General features: G+C 37.6%; 1 protein-coding gene across 9 annotated transcripts in view; it reads left to right on the forward strand.

Annotated features, from left to right (window-relative positions):
• Positions 1 to 21,575, forward strand: part of ARAP2 (ArfGAP with RhoGAP domain, ankyrin repeat and PH domain 2) — a 201,764-nt gene that overhangs the window by 8,983 nt on the left and 171,206 nt on the right. For 8 of the 9 annotated variants that reach the window (XM_082390417.1, XM_082390419.1, XM_082390422.1 and 5 more), the window contains one exon: positions 4,943 to 5,992. The exons of the other annotated variant lie outside the window; for it this stretch is intronic. In XM_082390417.1, the coding sequence (XP_082246543.1) occupies positions 5,088 to 5,992 (905 nt within the window). In that variant the 5' untranslated portion in view covers positions 4,943 to 5,087. The remainder of the gene's footprint in view (positions 1 to 4,942; positions 5,993 to 21,575) is intronic. 9 annotated transcript variants of the gene reach the window in all.

Genomic DNA, 21,575 nt, shown 5'->3' on the forward strand with positions numbered 1-21,575 from the left:
TTTTGATAGGGGTTGCATTAAATCTGTATATTGCTTTCGGTAGTATGGCCATTTTAACAATATTAATTCTTCCAATCCATGTGCACAGGATTTTTTTGTATCATCTTCATTTTCCTTCATCAGTGTTTTATAGTTCTCAGAGTATAGGTCTTTCACCTTCTTGGTTAAGTTTATTCTTAGGTATTTTTTTCTTTTTGATGAATTTTTAAAAGTCCCATAAGTGGTTTGGAATGCTTCCAGTTGTCCTACTGCCAACCTTCTCCTCTCCCCGATTTTTGATTTGAAGATCTCTTGTAGTGGTTAGATGGATTGGAGAAATCTGTATTTGAGTCCTGTTTCTGCTCCTTAGAAGCCTGGTGACCTAAATAGACAAAACTTTATAACTTTGTGTACTTTCCACTTGTTATCTTAAATCATCTCAAAGATGGGAAGGGGTCATTCAGCAAACATTTATTGAGCACCTTTTATATGCCTGACAGTGTTCAAACTTAAGGCCTAGAGCAGTGAACAATAGACAAGATCCCTACCCTCTTGTAAAAGTCCACAGATGTCAGGTAGTGACAAATGCCATGAAGACAGAGAAAGCAAGGGTAAGGAATACTGAGGCACAAGGCATGCTTGTATGCATAGGGGCATTAGGGAGGGCCTCTCTGAATAGGACACATTTCAGCAGAGACCTACTCAAGTGATGGAGTGAGCCATGAACCATGGGTATATGTTGGGAAAGTAGATTTGAAAGAGATGGAAGGGTGAGAGGTAGGGTCATGAGGTGGGAATAGGACTGAAGCCAGCTTAGTGGTGACTGACTGATGGGGGGTCAGGGGGCAGTCAGGGGAAGCCAGGGAAGATGAAGTTGGGAAGTTGCAGGGAGTGATGTGGTGTGACTTTGGTTATAAAGTGAATCATTCTGGCTGCCGTACTGAACATGCTGCTTGTGGGGGCAGGGGGCCAGGACAGAATCTGGAATATCAGTCAGGAGGCTGTTGCAGTGGTCTAAGATAGACAAGATAGTGGCTTGGGCTAGGGTGTGAGTAGGAGAGGTGGTGAGAAGCAGTTGTACCTTTAAGGTGGAGCCCAAGAAGATAATAAGATTATGGTTATTAAGTGATACTGAAAGCCAGACATATAGCAGGTGCTCCTAAATGTTACTTCCCTTTTACTTATACTTTCTCTTGGAAATGGATCAGGATAGCACAGGCAAATGTACATTCACATCTGTAATGCTGTTTGTACGTTCTCTAAACATGTACTGCATATACATCATATACTATGTATAAACAAATAATTTGACTGGCATTTATTGACAGCTTATATGGGCTGGTCATCATCTTGGCAGATTTAATGGTTTATTATGGGATAATAAAAATAATTATAATGACAAATACTTGTTTAACATTTGCTGTGTGCCATTGGTGTTCTTGATGCTTTACAAAAGCTTTATGAAATAGGAACTATTATCACTCCTACTTTCCTGATGAAGAAACTGAGGCACAGAGAGGTTAAATACTGGGATTTGACCAAGATTGTCCAGCTCCAAAATCCTGGCTTTTGCACTGCACTATCCCACTTCTATAGGTTACTATGGAATGAATAGAATGTGATTAAATGCTAAGAAGTAAATGTGGTAGGAACACAGAGAAGAGAATATTTCTTGTTCACTAGAGACCTTGTGAAGGAAATAGCATTTGAGTTAGACTTCAAAGAATGGGAAAGATTTCAACTGTGGGAAGATAATGGCTTAGTGATGAAAATAATTATAATGAGGGACGTGAATATGTACTAAACACTCACCGAGGACTAAGCACCATTTTAACACTTAAGGTGGATTATCTCATTTAATCTTCACCAGCACTGAGGTACCTTTGAGCATTTCCATTTTATGGGTAAGGAAACAGACACATACACACGTGCCTATGAAAGTGGAGGAGGGTGGGAATTGAGTATGACTCCAGACTCCTGGGCTGTGTTTGGAAGGGCATCCATCCTAAGGGGAGGAGAGTGATGGGCTTAGGCTCAGGTATGAGGAATTTAAAACCGAACCAAATTTTGTTGTGCATCCCAGTCATCTTTGGAATGTGTTACAAATATAGATTCTCGGGCGTGTTATCATCAGTTGTTGCTGTACAGCAGATCCACTGACCGGCACCTGGAGAGCCACAAACTTAAGAGCATGGCATGTGTGCCTGGTGCCCAAGTGAAGGTCAAAACATGGAGGGCTTTGATTTCATTTTAAGGAGTTTGCACCTGGTAGACTTTTATGGTTAGGCGTGCCCATCTATTTGCATCTGGTGACGTGCCTGGGGGCTTGAAGCCTCTGAAGTGGATCTGTGAACACCCTTGGGTGGTCAGACTGTTAAAAAGTCAGATGATTGGAGGATGCAGCCGACACAAAAGTGCAGAGAGGATTGTAAGGCCTGTGGCAGGCAGCTTCTCTGGGTCACGAAAAGGAATCTGGTTCATTAGCCCTATTCAGCATGTCCACTGATAGCAGAGAGAGGTGGTTTTGCTTAGAACATTTGGTATATCCATCCCTGAGTCAGCCACTCAGGAAGTTTATGTGTAAGAGACAAAAAGGACTTGTGTATGAAAACACAAAGGCTCCCACACGCACACAACACCCCCCAAAAAATTCACAAAATGGGCTTCTGAACCACTGCTACCATCCTTCCCGGCCGGTCTCCCATCTCTTAAACATGTCCCAAGCACTGTGCAAATTTCTAGAAACCTAGTTAGAGATGTATATGGAGAAGAGAGTGATTCATTCTATTTCAAGGGGTTGATAGGAAGCCTTCAGAGAGGAAGTAATACCTGCCTACTCAGAATTTTAAATAGTGCCGAGGATTTTGCAAAATGTGTAGATTTGCAAGCAGTTGCAGCATACGCAAAAGGTATGGGGCCATTTAACAGTTTGCTGCCTGGGGGAAATGATAATTAACAATAATGTGCTAAAGTCAGTGATGTGGCACAGGTTAAACCTGAGCCTGAAGTTAGTACATGGGAACATCCACCTTGCAGGAAATGTATATGAGGTACGGTATCTGGAACATCATTGCTGTTTACATCAATAGTAGCTGCTGCTGTTTTTATTGTTAGACTGAGACCAGACTGTTGTATGGCACCCCAAGGAGCTTAGACTGTCTTGTTCAGATGTGGAGTGACAGGCCAAATCTGGATTTTCAGTAGTTCAGTGGTACATGGAGACCGGGCTGAGGGGCTTGTTGAGATGGTTGCAGTAATTCAGGCAGGAGATGTAATGAGGGTCTGAACTGTATTGAGGGGGGTGGAGGAGTGTATTAGTTCACGTTTGTTTTCACAGTTCTGGAGGCTGGGGAGTCCGAGATCAAAGTTCCAGCCGATTTGGCTATAACTATTTCCATTTTGTGATGGGCAAACAAAATTAGCTAATGCGTTTTTTTTTAAACAAAATAATTTTGTGAACAAGAATAATATACCTGAGAATTAGGCTCATACGTGGTGTTGAGGTTTAACTTTCTACTTTTTTTCCCTGACATTTTGTCATTTTGAGTGTGACAGAGGGATACCTGTTTGACAAAGGCATTTCCTGCCTTTCATCTCTTGTTTGTACTTTTATTTCTCTGTTTCTGCAGTGCTGCCTGAATACGATATGTGCTTTCCCTTTTTTCGTATACTCACTTGTCAATGTTGGCTGATGTTTTTGAATAGTTAAAGCAAGAGCTTATGGGCATGTAACACATAGAGATTCTGAGTTATGTCTTTCGAAGAGCTACTTTGAGATGTGATTTCCAGAAATATTGCATCCTTGCTTGCTCAGATAAATATACCTTGTTTGGCTGTGTCTCGTTTTATTACTTCAGTGTATGGTTGTTATGCATATTCTGTATTTGTTTCTTTTTCCTGATGCATAATATACAGACATTTTTGCATACCATACATTTTTACAAACTGAATGCAGCCATGTAAACAGCACCTGATAAATCAACTTTTTAAAAAATTAATGTTGTTTATGAGAAAAATGAACCTATGTGTATATGCTGTGTATGAAGGAAAATGTGACCTTCAAACTTTTTCCTTTTCCTTTCATATTAACTTCCTGTTATCTACTGTACAGTTGCTCAACTAGTCTTATCTTGTATAACAGTATTTACATACAATGCTGCTGCAATTTTGAAGTGAAAATTATTAACCTAAGAAGTATGTTCTAACTGTGCTTTTGGAGAGAGTCTTTGAAGTAGGTGTACTAAAGGGGGAGTCGTTCATATCTAGTAAGGTACTATTAAGAAAAATTATCTAAAATTTGGAAATCAAAAGAATGTACAGCATGTTCCTTCGATGCCTTGTTGGGGGTATTGTTTAACAGGCTCACATCAGGGATATTTAATTCTAATTCTTGTGCTCCACTTTCCATTTACTATTTGGTTAGAGCCCCGGACTGAGAAGTTACCTGTTAGCTTATAGATTTTTGTCTAGTAGAAAGATATCTCCAAAGGTTATGGTTTTATTGCCCTGTAGGGCACTAACCAGTTTTTTATCTAACATACCCATTTTATTCGAGCACTGAAAAAAAAAAAAAAGAAAAAGAAAAAAAAAGCCTTTTCTAATGGATTGTATAAATCTCTTCCACAAATGCTCTTGGAACTAGCCCTACCACCTTACTGGTTCCCTCATTAATTAGTGAATGAATTTTTTTGGATACATGTTCATTTTATATTTGAGAATCATTTTTTTTACCTTTTTGAAAATCATCATTTGATACTACCATAACATTTCTGTCCTGTCCCTTCACACTCTACCTAGGAATTGACTTCCTAAGGCATACAAAGTAATGCACAAAGATTCCAAACTCTCAGCGAGCACAAGTAATGATCCTCATTTCTATTGTTTTTCTTCAGAGAACGTTTATAATGTAAAACTAGTTTTAATACCAAAAATGTCCTAATAAATTGCTTTTCTTTTTTTCTAGGCTTAAGCACATAGAGCATTCACGGTGCAGAAAATAACATTTTGAGATAAGTGATAGAGGAAAATCCAATACAGAAGTGCACCCTCTTGTGTGCGTATTGCATTGTACTGCTTCTATCACATTGCCTAGTAATGAAGCCACCATTATGTCCTCAGTCAGTGAAGTGAATGTTGATATCAAAGATTTCCTAATGAGCATTAATTTGGAGCAGTACCTCTTACGCTTCCGCGAATTTGGTTTTAATAATGTAAGGGACTGTGCAGAAATAAATGACAGCGTGCTCCTCAAAGTTGGAATATCACCTACAGGACACCGGAGGAGGATACTTAAACAGTTACAGATAATCCTGTCAAAAATGCAAGATATCTCAATATATGCAAATGTTCATAAAACGAAGAAGAATGATGAGACTTCAGAGGATCACCATGCTCCTTCTTCTCAGAACACCTGCCTAGAACTTTCAGATTCACACAGTGTTCAGACACCCAGCCCAACGCAGTTGGACACTGTTACAAAAAATCTTGATCAAAATGAGGTTAGTGTGGAAAATAGCCAGTCTTTTAAATCAGATGATAAGCTGACTCTTCCTACATACAACTTTCCCATTCCGGAAGAAGAACCACACCTGAATTCAGATTCTTTTCAAGGTTCTTTATTTGGTAGGGAAATTACTGACGTAGAATCTTTGACTGCACAAAAGACTATCGACTCTACAACCGGAGAAGAACAAACAAAAAAAGTTGATTTGATCTCAGAAAATGTGAGCAAGCTTCCTAGTGCAGACCCTGAATTCCTTTCTTCCCCTGACTGTTCAGTATCAGAAGCAAATTTTGGAAATGGAACTAATCGTTTATTAGAAAGCTCCCCACCATCCCCATTCTTTCAATTTCAAGGAGAAATGGTTGTAAATGATTTGTATGTTCCGTCATCGCCAGTCCTAACACCTATGAGAAGTCGTAGCAAGTTGGTTTCAAGACCATCTCGATCTTTTCTGCTAAGACATCGGCCTGTACCAGAGATTCCAGGGTCAGCAAAAGGAATTTCAGGAAGGTAAGAATTTTTATGATAACTTGTGTGTATTCAATATGGGGGAATTTAGTTATTTTTTAACAATTTTATTTTCAGTGTTCATTTCTAAATTTGACCCATTCAACCAACCTTTTCTTTCTTCTAAAATTTTTTGTCATGTCATCTCTCTTGTACACCACTGCCCAGAGTCTGTTTCCAACTTATAATTTCAGCTTTCTCCTATTTAATTGGGGGACTTCATTTCCCCTAATTCTGCCTGGACATTCCTTCCTGTACCTTCCTCCATGCCTGATATTATATTCTTCCATGAGTGCCCTTTATATTTGAATTGCTGACTCTATCTCCCCACTAGGTTATTTGCTTTTTGGCAGGGGCCATGTTCCTAATGACTGTATCTCTACTACCTGACACGATTGGCACGAATTAATCATTCACCATGCATCTAGTGAGCACTTGCTTGGTACTGGTCACGGCACTAGATGCGGAGGAGGTAGAGAGATAAAAAGGGGCTTTAGTGTAGTGTAGAAGACATGTAAAAAGTAGTAGCAGTACAATATGAGACCACTTCAGCTGGAGACCAGAACTCTAAAGAGGGGGCTTACCGGCCTGTTGGGTCATTGGTACCCTGAGGTAACTGTGGAGTCTAAGAGGAGCTGACTTGCAGCAGGGAGAACTTTCAACCATTTCTCAAAGTTACACCTAAGATGTGGTTTTCTTCAGGGTTTTGGTGGGATTTTTTTTTTTTTTTTTTTTTTTTAATTCACTAAAAGCTAACACTTGTCTCTGTTGGGAGTCATGAGGTTGTTTAAGTTCAACCCTTACTGCTATGGCACTAAATGCAATTACAGAATCCTGTAAACAGGCTCTAGGCTGGCATTTCTGCGAGATTCTCCTTCCCCCTTTGTCTCCCTGTGTATCCACTCTGTCCCTGGTGCTGGATCTTGGGTGTATTTACAAGAGAAAAATATGGAAATTTAGTATATGCAAGAGAAAACATGGCAATTTACAAGACCATGTTAAGTACCTCCCATTAGAGTGTAAACTCTTTGAGGGCAGAGGCCCTAATTAATTTGTCTTTATCGTGGCATCCCTGGTGCCAATGGCAATATTGAGTATTTACTGGGAAATCAATTGGCAGTATCATTTATTAAACACTTAGAAGCTGGTTTGGTTTATAATTTTCCATGGGTTGTCTAATTCTCACATTGACCCTCTGAAATAGGTATTATTCCTCCATTTTCTTATGAGGTAACTGAGCCTTAGGTTAATTTTTCTAGGATCACATGGGTAGTGAACTGGGATTTCATTCCAGTACATCTGACTCTATAACACACTTTCTTAACCACTCATTTAGTAAATATTCTTAAAAGTGTTGATTGCATATATAAAAATGGAGTATTTCTTAGGAAAGTAGAAGATCACCAATTTTTGTATGACACCGTAGCTTTAGCGTATTTTGCTAATTTTAAACAATTAAAAGAAAGTAAATGAGAAGGGTCTGCTATGTCTTTGCAGGAACAGAATCCTTTTGCGAAACATAAGGATAACTTCAGATAAGAAACATTTGGCTCAAGTTTTAAATAAGTTGTGCTATTTTTCATAAATTTTTGAGAATCTTTTGATGTTCATTTACTTCTAAGTGTAAGCTTTGCACCATGTGAAAGACTTGTTATTCACATTGTGACTGAGTCTTTGAAAATGAGAATTAAAATAATGTTGAAATTAGTAGTAAAGAGCTTAGCAGGAGCCGCATCATAGCACTGCCAGAGAACCCATTGTCACCTCTCTTTTCTTCTTTGATTATGGCAGTAAATGGTAACTAGCCATTTCTGGTGATGAAATTATAAAATGAGAAAGTAAATTAAATTATTTTCAGACTTCACTGTCTGTTTTTCTTTGTGGTCCTTGCCTGAACTGCAAACAGTAATTGCAAACTAATTACAGTGTTATAATATGACTTTTAGAAAATGAAACCGTGGCTTATATAATCCGAGATCCTCTCTAATCAAATAACATCTAAACAATATTTAGTACATTTCTTGCTGTACCATATAAATATATTTCTTTGTTGTCAGTGATTTGGACATAATTTCTTTACTCCTTAAAGATTTCATAGAAGTGTTGACAGGAACATGATGCTGGATGTGTATTCCTGATGTGTGAGTTGCTTTGTTTCTATCTCCCTGGACATGTACCCTCACCCCCCCACCCCCTGCCAATTTATCTGATGCAATTAACTTGCCAGTCAAATGGGTTATCTTTGTCCTTGCCTTGGGCTTCTTCCCTGAATTCCTGTCTGCTCCTTTTGGGAAGGCTGGGCTGGGTGGGGCTATGCTGGACACTGGACCTCAGGATCTCTTTTTTTAAGTCCTATCTCTTGAGGGCCAGGTCAGATCTAGGCTTGAAGAGCCAGCTTCTTCCTTATCAGCTCATCTGGAGGTCTCCCACAGAGGTCTCCAAGCAGAAAGCAAGTCTCACCAGCTGCCCTTCCCTGGGAGTCGTAGGTGTGTCTTGTGATCCTTCCAGGAGGATCCTCCTTAGTGCTCAAAGCAGGAAGGAACAGGTATCTTTAGCTACTGAAGAGGTACCTGTCTTATCTTCCTCCCCAGTTTAATGATCTTCATCCATCTTTCATGTAACTGTTTTATCCTTGGCACAGTCAAAGCCCTGTCTTTTAGGTGTCATGCCTTTGAATGTTTGGGGGGAAGGAAAAATAAGGAAACAGAGGTAAAGGGGAGGAGGGTGATATTCAAGGCTGCACGGTGACTGGAGTATCTGTTATGACTTGTTATAAGACTGAGACACTGTAGTGGCTGTTTGAGGGCTTTTCAAAAATTTGAATTCTAAATCCGAAGTCTCCAGCCTCCTGTGAACTTTTTATTAAAAGTAAAAATCTTAGATATTTTTCTCTAGATGTATTAATACATAGATATTAAAAATGGATGCAACTATTTTAGACTTTAATGTTGAAATACATATGAACCAAAAACGTACAGAAAAATGGCAAGCAATTGTTTGCTACATTGAATTAGAAAAATACAGAAACTCATCCTGTCCTTTCCACGTTCAAGGAAAACTTTACATTTCACGTTACAGCAGAAAAATGCTTAGCATTCTAAAATTCAGACTTTTTCCTTTAAAATGACTTTTTATAAAATGGGTTGATTATTTCAATATTTGCAAATTTTGACTTGAATATCTAAGTAATGAATCAAAATTAATAGTTAACCGTTTGATTTATTGTTAGAGGATAAAGGTATCTGTGTGATCCTTTTTACAAGTGAAAAGACATTAACATTTGTACTCTTTATTCATAATTTGAAAAGCCCTTTGTTTGAAAAAATATATTTTGAACTGAAGCTTCTGCTAGTTGATGAAAAAAGTTTCATGATAATGATGTAGACTTTTGTGCTGTAATCCTTCTGTAATTATTTATTCTTATCCTAAGGACATTTTTTGGAACTTTGTAGATTGAAACTTAATTATCTGTGCATTATACATTTCATATTTGTAGTCTGTGCTGTAATTAATGCACTCTTGTGTTTTCTGAATTCAGATTTGTGTGTTTTAGTTAGACATTATGTAACCTCAAGGCAGTTTTCAACTGCCGCCTAATGACTGTGGTGTTTTTCTTTTGAATTCAATCCTATAATGACCTGTAGTTCTTCTGTTACGAATTGTAAGAATTGCATTTTTTTAAAACATTCTGTGTAATGATAAGCACGGCTGCCTTGCTTAAGTAATAGGTAAGTGTAGATCATAAAGAGAGATCTTTAACGTTAATTTACCTTTATGCCTCTGCTTTTCTTGGCAATTTTAGTGATTAAAAAATATGTGAACACATAACATCTGTAAGCATGTTGAAGATTCAATTTGATAATCAGAGTTATTTTTTTGCAACTGGGTGTTTCCTTTAATATTATTTTTGAGATTTGTTCACATCCATGCACGTATTTTAGCAATAATTGCTGTATAGTATTTTATTAAATGACGGAAAACACAGTTTATTCCCCTACTAGGTCATTGGCTATTTTTTTTCACTATTACAAATGAAGAGTTCTCATACTTTTAAGAACTTTAAGAAACAATTGTGCATATTCAGTGTACCAGGAAGACCAACCATTCTTTTCACTAATAAAAAAAATAACAGTTGGCTCGTTCTACCTGAGTGTTTACATTGTGTAGGGCACACCGTATGCTCTTTAAAAACATCATCTCATTAATCCTCATAATATTCATAGGCAGCAGACCCTTTTTTTATTCCCCTTCAATAAATGAGGAAAAGTAGGCTCAGGGCTGTTGGGTAACTTGACCAAGAACACCAAAGCATAATAACAAAAAATGATAATAGCTACTGCTTTTCTTAATGGGTTTAAAATTTTTGCTAATCAACCATGATTTTTATTTCAAATTTAAAAGCAATCCGCAGTTTTTAGGATAATTGATGGGGAAATAATAGGGCAGAAAGAGGGAGAAAGGAAAGAACGTGGGCTTTGCACTCAAGACGGAATTGACCTTGAATGTTGGTTTTGTCTCCTATTAGCTGTGCGACTAGGGCTGGGAGAACCTCCTTTCCTTATTGGTAGGATTAGGACACTAGGTCCTACCTCAGTGGGCTATTAAGGGGATGAAATATGAGATGTAGATATATAAACCTCTAACAAAATGCTTTGGGCATAATAGATATTAGAATATAAAATAGCTTGTGATAATTTATTCATAGATAAATGAGAATCTAAGGTGCTAATCACCAGTTTTCAAAACAGCTTGTTTCCTGTATTGACCTAATTTTCATCTACAGTAGATCAAATGAACTTGGTTGATAGATTTGGTAATTGCTTGCAGGTGGATATTGAATAGCTCTATCAGTGAAAGTCATCGCAAACTTTTTTCTTTACATTTATCAGACTAAAAGTAAAACCAACAAAATATGCTTTAAAAATACCACTAATGGATGTACTTAAAATAATTCAAAAATCTTTTTTTTTTTAATTTCCTTTTTTTTTTTTTAGTAAGTTAAGGTTGAGTTTTTTATTACGCATGGTGGCTTAGAAAAGGGCTCATGGAGCTAGACTGAGTTTGAATCCCAGGTTAGTTACTTATGAGCTGTGTGACTGTGGAAAAGTAAGTTAACTGCTTTGTGTGCCAATTTTCTTCTTAAAAAAATGCAGATAATGATATTTCTTACTTCTTTGGGTGTTTGTGACTACACACACCACACATTATGAATGTGTGTGTATTTATAAAATTTTGAGACCTGTGTCTGACATATAGTAAATGCTTAATAAGAATTAGCAATATATATTATTAGCACAAGTTACCAAAGATGTAGAAAATTTGAGTGCTGCTCTACTCAGGGGTTCAGATTATTAATATGTATTTGTGTCAGTGACATACAAATTTGAGGAAATTATTATAGCCATGTAACAGTGTCAAGAATCTGGAGATAATGCACAAATAAAGGGTGAATTATTTTGTAACTCTTTGGTAAACTTGTGTGCCCTCCCCTGCCAAAGACAACTTCTATCCTGACTTTAAATAATGATGATTACTCTTATGATTTTAAAAATGTTTTACCTCTTAAGTATGTCCCAAACAATATACTGTAGTTTTTTTTTTTTAACATCTTTATTGGAGTATAATTGCTTTACAATGGTGTGTTAGTTTCTGCTTTATAACAAAGTGAATCAGCTATACATATACATCTATCCCCATATCTCTTCCCTCTTGTGTCTCCCTCCCACCATCCCTATCCCACCCCTCTAGGTGGTCGCAAAGCACCGAGCTGATCTCAGTATTTGTTTTTCTCTTTCTGACTTACCTCACTCTGTATGACAGACTCTAGATCCATCCACCTCACTACAAATAACTCAATTTCGTTTCTTTTTATGGCTGAGTAATATTGCACTGTATATATGTGCCACATCTTCTTTATCCATTCATCTGTCGATGGACACTTAGGATGCTTCCATGTCCTGGCTATTGTAAATAGAGCTGCAATGAACATTGTGGTACATGACTCTTTTGAATTATGGTTTTCTCAGGGTATATGCCCAATAGTGGGATTGCTGGGTCATATGGTAGTTCTATTTTTAGTTTTTTAAGGAACCGCCATACTGTTCTCCATAGTGGCTGTATCAATTTACATTCCCACCAACAGTGCAAGAGGGTTCCCTTTTCTCCACACCCTCTCCAGCATTTATTCTTTGTTGATTTTTTGATGATGGCCATTCTGACCGATGTGAGATGATATCTCACTGTAGTTTTGATTTACATTTCTCTAATGATTAATGATGTTGAGCATTCTTTCATGTGTCTGTTGGCAATCTGTATATCTTCTTTGGAGAAATGTCTATTTAGGTCTTCTGCCCATTTTTGTATTGGGTTGTTTGTTTTTTTGATATTGAGCTGCATGAGCTGCTTGTTAATTTTGGAGATTGATCCCTTGTGAGTTGCTTCATTTGCAAATATTTTCTCCCATTCTGAAGGTTGTCTTTTCATCTTGTTTATGGTTTCCTTTGCTGTGCAAAAGCTTTTAAGTTTCATTAAGTCCCATTTGTTTATTTTTGTTTTTATTTCCATTTCTCTAAGAGGTGGGTCAAAAAGGATCTTGCTGTGATGTATGTCATGGAGTGTTCTGCCTATGTTTTCCTCTAAGAGTTTGATAGTGTCTGGCCTTACATTTAGGTCTTTAATCCATTTTGAGTTTATTTTTGTGTATGGTTTTAGGGAGTGTTCTAATTTCATTCTTTTACATGTACCTGTCCAGTTTTCCCAGCAGCACTTATTGAAGAGCCTGTCTTTTCTCCATTGTATATTCTTGTCTCCTTTATCAAAGGTAAGGTGACCATATGTGTGTGGGTTTATTTCTGGGCTTTCTATCCTGTTCCATTGATCTATATTTCTGTTTTTGTGCCAGTACCATACTGTCTTGATTACTGTAGTTTTGTAGTATAGTCTGAAGTCAGGGAGCTTGAATCCTCCAGCTCTGTTTCTCTTTCTCAAGACTGCTTTGACTATTCGGGGTCTTTTGTGTTTCCATACAAACTGTGAAATTTTTTGTTCTAGTTCTGTGAAAAATGCCAGTGGTAGTTTGATAGGGATTGCATTGAATCTGTAGATTGCTTTGGGTAGTAGAGTCATTTTCACAATGTTGATTCTTCCAATCCAGGAACATGGTATATCTCTCCATCTATTTGTATCATTTTTAATTTCTTTCATCAGTGTCTTATAATTTTCTGCATACAGGTCTTTTGTCTCCTTAGGTAGGTTCATTCCTAGATATTTTATTCTTTTTGTTGCAATGGTAAATGGGAATGTTTTCTTAATTTCACTTTCAGATTTTTCATCATTAGTGTATAGGAATGCAAACGACTTCTGTGCATTAATTTTGTATCCTGCTACTTTACCAAATTCATTGATTAGCTCTAGTAGTTTTCTGGTAGCATCTTTAGAATTCCCTATGTATAGTGTCATGTCATCTGCAAACAGTGACAGCTTTACGTCTTCTTTTCCAATTTGGATTCCTTTTATTTCTTTTTCTTCTCTGATTGCTGCAGCTAAAACTTCCAAAACTGTGTTGAGTAATAGTGGTGAGAGTGGGCAACCTTGTCTTGTTCCTGATTTTAGTGGAAATGGTTTCAGTTTTTCACCATTGAGAACGATGCTGGCTGTGGGTTTGTCATATATGGCCTTTTTTATGTTGAGGTAAGCTCCCTCTCTGCCTACTTTCTGGAGGGTTTTTATCATAAATGGGTACTGAATTTGTCAAAAGCTTTCTCTGCAACGATTGAAATGATCATGTGGATTTTCTCCTTCAATTTGTTAATATGGTGTATCACATTGATTGATTTGAGTATATTGAAGAATCCTTGCATTCCTGGAATAAACGCCAGTTGATCATGGTGTATGATCCTTTTAATGTGCTTTTGGCTTCTGTTTGTTAGTATTTTGTTTAGGATTTTTGCATCTGTGTTCATCAGTGATATTGGCCTGTAGTTTTCTTTCTTTGTGACATCTTTGTCTGGTTTTGGTATCAGGGTGATGGTGGCCTCGTAGAATGAGTTTGGGAGTGTTCCTCCCTCTGCAAATTTTTGGAAGAGTTTGAGAAGGATAGGTGTTAACTCTTCTCTAAATGTTTGAGAGCATTCGCCTCTGAATCCATCTGGTCTTGGGCTTTTGTTTATTGGAAGATTTTTAATCACAGTTTCAATTTCAGTGCTTGTGATTGGCCTCTTCATATTTTCTATTTCTTCCTGGTTCAGTCTTGGAAGGTTGTGTGTTTCTAAGAATTTGTCCATTTCTTCAAGGTTGTCCATTTTATTGGCATATAGTTGCTTGTAGTAATCTCTCATGATCCTTTGTATTTCTGCAGTGTCAGTTGTTACTTCTCCTTTTTCATTTCTAATTCTATTGATTTGAGTCTTCTCCCTTTTTTTCTTGATGATTCTGGCTAATGGTTTATCAGTTTTGTTTATCTTCTCAAAGAACCAGCTTTTAGTTTTATTGATCTTTGCTATTGTTTCCTTCATTTCTTTTCCTTTTATTTCTGATCTGGTCTTTATGATTACTTTCCTTCTGGTAACTTTGGGGTTTTTTTGTTCTTCTTTCTCTAATTGTGTTAGGTGTAAGTTTGGGTTGTTTATTTGAGATGTCTCTTGTTTCCTAAGGTAGGGTTGTATTGCTATAAACTTCCCTTTTAGAACTGCTTTTGCTGCATCCCTTATGTTTTGGGTCATCGTGTTTTCATTGTCATTTGTTTCTAGGTATTTTTTGATTTCCTCTTTGATCTCTTGGTTATTAAGTAGTGTATTGTGTAGCCTCCATGTGTTTGTATTTTATACAGATTTTTTCCTGTAATTGATATCTAGTCTCATAACATTGTGGTCGGAAAAGATACTTGATACGATTTCAGTTTTCTTAAATTTACCAAGGCTTGATTTGTGACCCAAGATATGATCTCTCCTGGAGAATGTTCCTTGAGCACTTGAGAAGAATGTGTATTCTGTTGTTTTTGGATGGAATATCCTATAAATATCAGTTAAGTCCATCTTGTTTAATGTATCATTTAAAGCTTGTGTTTCCTTATTTATTTTCATTTTGGATGATCTGTCCATTGGTGAAAGTAGGGTGTTAAAGTGCCCTACTATGATTGTGTTACTGTCAATTTCTCCTCTTATGGCTGTTAGTATTTGCCTTATTGTATTGAGGTGCTCCTATGTTGGGTGCATAAGTATTTACAATTGTTATATCTTCTTCCTGGATTGATCCCTTGATCATTATATAGTGTCCTTCTTTGTCTCTTGTAATAGTCTTTGTTTTAAAGTCTATTTTGTCTGATGTGAGAAGTGCTACTCCAGCTTTCTTTTGATTTCCATTTGCATGGAATATCGTTTTCCATACCCTCACTTTCAGCCTGTATGTGTCCCTGTGTCTGAAGTGGGTCTCTTGTCGACAGCATATATATCGGCCTTGTTTTTGTCTCCATTCAGCCAGTCTATGTCTTTTGGTTGGAGCATTTAATCCATTTACATTTAAGGTAATTATTGATATGTATGTTCCTATTACCATTTTCTTAATCGTTTTGGGTTTGTTTTTGTAGGTCTTTTCCTTCTCTCGTGTTTCCTGCCTAGAGAAGTTCCTTTAGCGTTTGCTGTAAAGCTGGTGTGGTGGTGCTGAATTCTCTTAGCTTTTGCTTGTCTGTAAAGGTTTTAATTTCTCCATCAGATCTGAATGAGATCCTTGCTTGGTAGAGTAATCTTGGTTGTAGGTTTTTGCCTTTCATCCCTTTAAATGTGTCCTGTCACTCCCTTCTGGCTTGCAGAGTTTCTGCTGAAAGATCAGCTGTTAACCTTATGGGGATTCCCTTGTATGTTATTTGTTGTTTTTCCCTTGCTGCTTTTAATATATTTTCTTTTTATTTAATTTTTGATAGTTTGATCAATATGTGTCTTGGTGTGTTTCCCCTTGAATTTATTCTGTATGGGACTCTCTGTGCTTCGTGGACTTGATTAACTATTTCCTTTCCCATATTAGGGAAGTTTTCAACTATAATCTCTTCAAATATTTTCTCAGTCCCTTTCTTTTTCTCTTCTTCCTCTGGGACCTCTATATCTCGAATGTTGTTGCATTTAATGTTGTCCCAGAAGTCTCTGAGACCGTCCTCAATTCTTTTCATTCTTTTTTCTTTATTCTGCTCTACAGTAGTTATTTCCACTATTTTATCTTCCAGGTCACTTGTCTGTTCTTCTGCCTCAGTTATTCTGCTACTAATCCTTTCTAGAGAATTTTTAATTTCATTTATTGTGTTGTTCATCATTGTTTGTTTGCTCTTTAGTTCTTCTAGGTCCTTGTTAAACGTTTCTTGTATTTTCTCCATTCTATTTCCAAGATTTTGGATCATCTTTACTATCATTATTCTGAATTCTTTTTCAGGTAGACTGCCTATTTCCTCTTCATTTGTTAGGTCTGTTGGGTTTTTACCTTGCTTCTTCATCTGCTGTGTGTTTCTGTGTCTTCTCATTGTGCTTAACTTACTGTATTTGGGGTCTCCTTTTCGCAGGCTGCTGGTTTGTAGTTCCTGTTGTTTTTGGTGTCTGCACCAAGTGGCTAAGGTTGGTTCAGTGGGTTGTGTAGGCTTCCTGCTGGAGGGAACTAGTGCCTGTGTTCTGGTGGATGAGGCTGGTTCTTATCTTTCTGGTGGGCAGGTCCACATCTGGTAGTGTGTTTTGGGGTGTCTGTGATCTTATTATGATTTTAGGCAGCCTCTCTGCTAATGCGTGGGGTTGTGTTCCTGTCTTGCTAGTTGTTTGGCGTAGGTTGTCCAGCACTGTAGCTTGCTGGTCTTTGAGTGGAGCTGGGTCTTCATGTTGAGATGGAGATCTCTGGGAGATTTTCACCATTTGATATTACATGGAGCTGGGAGGTCTCTGGTGGACCAACGTCCTGAACTTGGCTCTCCCACCTCAGAGGCATAGCCGTGATGCCTGGCCGAAACACCAACAGCCTGTTATCCACATGGCTCAGAATTATAGGGAGAAAAAAAGAAAGAAAGAAAGAAAAAGATAAAATGAAATGAAATGTAATGAAATGAAATAAAATAACGTTATTAAAATAAAAAATAATTATTATAAAAAATTTTTAAAGTAATAAAAAAAGAAAGAAAGAAGAGAGCAACCAAACAAAAAAACAAATCCACCAATGATAAGAAGCACTGAAAACTATACTAAAAAAATGAAAAAAAAGAAAAAAAAAACGGACAGATAGAACCCTAGGACAAATGGTAAAAGCAAAGCTATACAGACAAAATCGCACACAGAAGCATACACATACACACTCACAAAAAGAGAAAAAGGGGAAAAAGTATATACATATCGTTGCTTCCAAAGTCCACCCCCTCAATTTGGGATGATTTGTTGTCTCTTCAGGTATTCCACAGATGCAGGGTACATCAAGTTGATTGTGGAAATATAATCCGCTGCTCCTGAGGCTGCTCGGAGAGATTTCCCTTTCTCTTCTTTGTTCGCACTGCTCCTGGGGTTCAGCTTTGGATTTGGCCCCGCCTCTGCATGTAGGTCGCCTGAGGGCGTCTGTTCTTCACTCAGACAGGATGGGGTTAAAGGAGCAGCTATTCGGGAGCTCTGGCTCACTGAGGCCGGGGGTAGGGAGGGGTACAGAATGTGGGGCAAGCCTGTGGTGGCAGAGGCCGGCGTGACATTTCACCAGCCTGAGGCGTGCCTTGTGTTCTCCTGGGGAAGTTGTCCCTGGATCACGGGACCCTGGCAGTGGCAGGCTGCACAGGCTCCTGGGAGGGGAGGTGTGGATAGTGACCTGTGCTTGCACACAGGCTTCTTGGTGGCTGCAACAGCAGCCTTAGCGTCTCATGCCTGTCTCTGGGGTCCGCACTGATAGCTGCGGCTCACGCCCGTCTCTGGAGCTCCTTTAAGCGGCGCTCTTAATCCCCTCTCCTTGCGCACCCTGAAACAAAGTGGCAAGAAAAAGTGTCATGCCTCTTCGGCAGCTCCAGACCTTTTCCTGGACTCCCTCCCAGCTAGCTGTGGCTCACTAGCCCTCTTCAGGCTCTGTTCATGCAGCCAGCCCCAGTCCTCCCCCTGGGATCTGACTGAAGCTGGAGCCTCAGCCCCCAGCCCCCACCCGCTCTGGCGTTTGAGCATACAAACCTCTTGGGCTGGGGAGTGCTGGTCGGCACCGATCCCCTGTGCGTGAATCTCTCCGCTTTGCCCTCTGCATCCCTGTTGCTGTGCTCTCTTCCATGGCTCTGAAGCTTCCCCGCTCCGCCACCCGCAGTCTCCTCCCACGAAGGGTCTTCCTAGTGTGTGAAAACCTTTCCTCCTTCACAGCTCCCTCCCACTGGTGCAGGTCCCGTCCCTATTCTTTTGTCTCTGTTTTTTCTTTTTTCTTTTGCCCTACCCAGGTACATGGGGAGTTTCTTGCGTTTTGGGAGGTCTGAGGTCTTCTGCCAGCCTTCAGTAGATGTTCTTTAGGGGTTGTTCCACGTGTGGGTGTATTTCATCTTACTCTTCCGCCATCTTGAATCCCCTCTCTATACTGAAGTTTTGACTGTCTTGTGGATTTAAAAATGCAGCCATATAGTAAATCTTTTAGTTAAGCTCATTTTGCTTAACTTTGAGACTTAATCTATGTTGGTACCTATGGTTGTAGACTGTTCATTTTCACTGCTGTATAATATTTCACCGTATGGATATATCATGATATCCATTCTACTGTTATAGTTCACATTCTCAACATCATCTAGTATTTTACATGTAAGTGATATATGTTTACACACATGTGTAAACCAGCTTTATTTATATCAAACTTACATGTAAGAAGAAAGACTGATGTTCAATAGACAGGTTGAAGAGTTTTGACAAATATGTACAGCCATGTGACCACAATCAAGATACAGAACATTTCTATTATCCCTCAAAATTCGCCTTTGCACATTGGCAGTAAATTATCCCATCACCTGCATTGGGGAACCGCTGATCTCACTGAATTACTTTTGCCTATTCTAGAATTTCATATAAATGGAATCATACAGCAAGTAACGTTTTGTGTCCGATATCTTTTATTCAACCTGATGTTTATGAGATGCAGTCATGTGGCTGCATGTCAGTTTGTTGTTTTGTCTGTTGAATGTTATTCTTTTGTGTGATTCTCCCACAGCTTCTTTAACTTTTGCATGTTGACATACATTTGGGTGGTTTTTCTTTTCATCTACATGTATGTCTGTTGAATATATACTTAGGAGTAGAGTTGCTGTCATAGTATATGCTTATCTTCCACTTTGGTAGGTAATGCAAAGTGGTTCTCATCGTTGAGTGGTTATGCTCACTTATGTTAACACTAGCAGTGTATGTGCATTTCTTTTGTCTCATAGCCTCAACAGCATTTCGTTATTTAAAAAAATTTAGCCATACAGGTGGGCGGATAGTTATATTTCATTGCGATTTTAATTTGTATTTTCTGATGACTAACGAAATTGAGCACATTTTAATGCATTTATTGGTCATTGACCATGTTTCTATCTTCTTTTATGTGGTGCCTTTTGGAGTCATTTACCCATTTTGGGGGAGGAGGGTTGTTGTTTTGAATTGCATTTTCTGTGTTTTATAATGATTTTTAAGAGTTATTGATGCACCATGGGTATGAGCCCTTTGTCGAATATATATTTTCCTCTTCTACATACTGCTTTTTTATTCTTTGATGGTGACTTTTAATGAAAGAAAGTTCTTTAATTTAGTCAAATTTACCATTACTTTCCTTTAGAGTTAGAATTTTTCATATCTTAAGACACAGAAGATATTCTGTTTTATCTTCTTCTAGCTTTATTGTTTGGCCTATCATGTTGGGATTTATAATCCACCTTGCATTGATTTCTAGGTATAGTTTGAGGTAGGAGTACTTTTTTTTTTTGTAATACCAAGTGGATATCCAAGTCATCTTCTTATTAAAGACATGCTTTGCTCATTGCTCAAGATTGACATGTTTGTTTTAACTTAAATGAATACTGAGTGCCTTTATGCCCATTCTACTTCACTAATCTATATATCTATCCTTTTATCAGTAATGTAGTGTCTTCATTACCATAGCTTTAAAAATAAATCCTGATACCTAGCAGAGCAAGTCTTCTCACTTTATTCTTCAAGTGTCTTAGTTATTCTTGGTCTTTTGCTTTTTCATATAAATTTTAAAATCAACTTGTTAAATTCCACATAGATACCCACCCCTGTAACTCTTTTGATTGGGATTGCATTGATTCTACAAATGAACATAGGCAGTGTTGACATCATTGCAGTATTCAGTCCTCCATATATTCCTCCATTTAATTAGATTTTCTTTAATTTTCTCAGGAATGATTTCTCAGGACTGAGTTCTTACAAATCTTTTGTTAGATTTAATCCTGGGTTTTTATATTTTTCTGATACTCTTGTATATGGTATCACTTTTAATATTTCATTTTGTTTGCTGATATTTGGGAATATAGTTTATATTTTATTTATCAACCCTATGAACAGTAGGTTTGCTAAATTCATTTTTAAACAACTCTTTGAGGTATAATATTTGCATAATAAACTGTACCAATTCAAAGCATATAATTTGATGAGTTTTGAAAGATGTGTAAACCTATTAAATTATCACCACAATTAAGAAGTGGCAGTTCCATCATCCCTAAGCATTTCTTAGTGTCCTTTTACAGTCCATCTGTCTTTCACACTCCCTTATAGAATCATATAGGATATACGTCTTTGTGCCAGGCTTCTTTCGCTCAGCATGATGATTTTGAGAGTTATTCATATTATTATGTTTAGTATTAATTTGTATCCTTTTATTAGTTCTCCGCCCCCCCCCCCCCCCAAGCTTGGTAGTAATCCCTGAGGTCCTTATACCACCATTTGTTTATCATTCACCTGTTGATGTACATTTAGTTTGTTTTAAGTTATTGATTATAGAGGGTAAAACTGCTATGAAGAAAGACCAGAAAAATTTATTTCCCTGGAAATATGTTTTCAATTCTTTTGAGTTTCTAGGATTGGATAGCTGGGAGCTTAAATTAACTTTATCAGAAAATGTCAAGCAGTATTCCAAAATGGATGTACCCTTTTACATTCGTGCTGGCAGTATTTAAACCTTCTATTTATTCAACATACTCTCTAACACTTGGTATTTACAGCCTTAAGTTTATCCATTCTAATGAGTCTGTATTTATTATCACATTGTGTATCCTCTTATAAAGTGTCTATTTAAATTTTTGTCCATTTTTAAATTGAATCATTCCTATTAATAGATTGTAAGTATTCTTTTTATATTTTGGAAACAAGTCATTTATCAGAAATATGTGACAGCATAAAGGTCCAACTTTTTTGGGGGGGTGGTGGTTTTTGTATCTTATTTAAGACATCTTTGCATACTTAAAGGTTGCAAAATTTTTCTTCTGTTGGTTTCCAGAAGGTTTAGAGTTTTAGTATTAACATTTAGGCCTAAACTGCATTTCAAGTTAATTTTTGTATATGGTATGAAGTAATGGTTGATATTCATTTCTTTTTTTAAATTGAGCTATCCAGTTATTCCAGCAACACTT

Source organism: Balaenoptera borealis, assembly GCF_965194805.1.
Source record: "Balaenoptera borealis genome assembly, chromosome: 4".
Classification (NCBI taxonomy): Eukaryota; Metazoa; Chordata; class Mammalia; order Artiodactyla; family Balaenopteridae; genus Balaenoptera; species Balaenoptera borealis.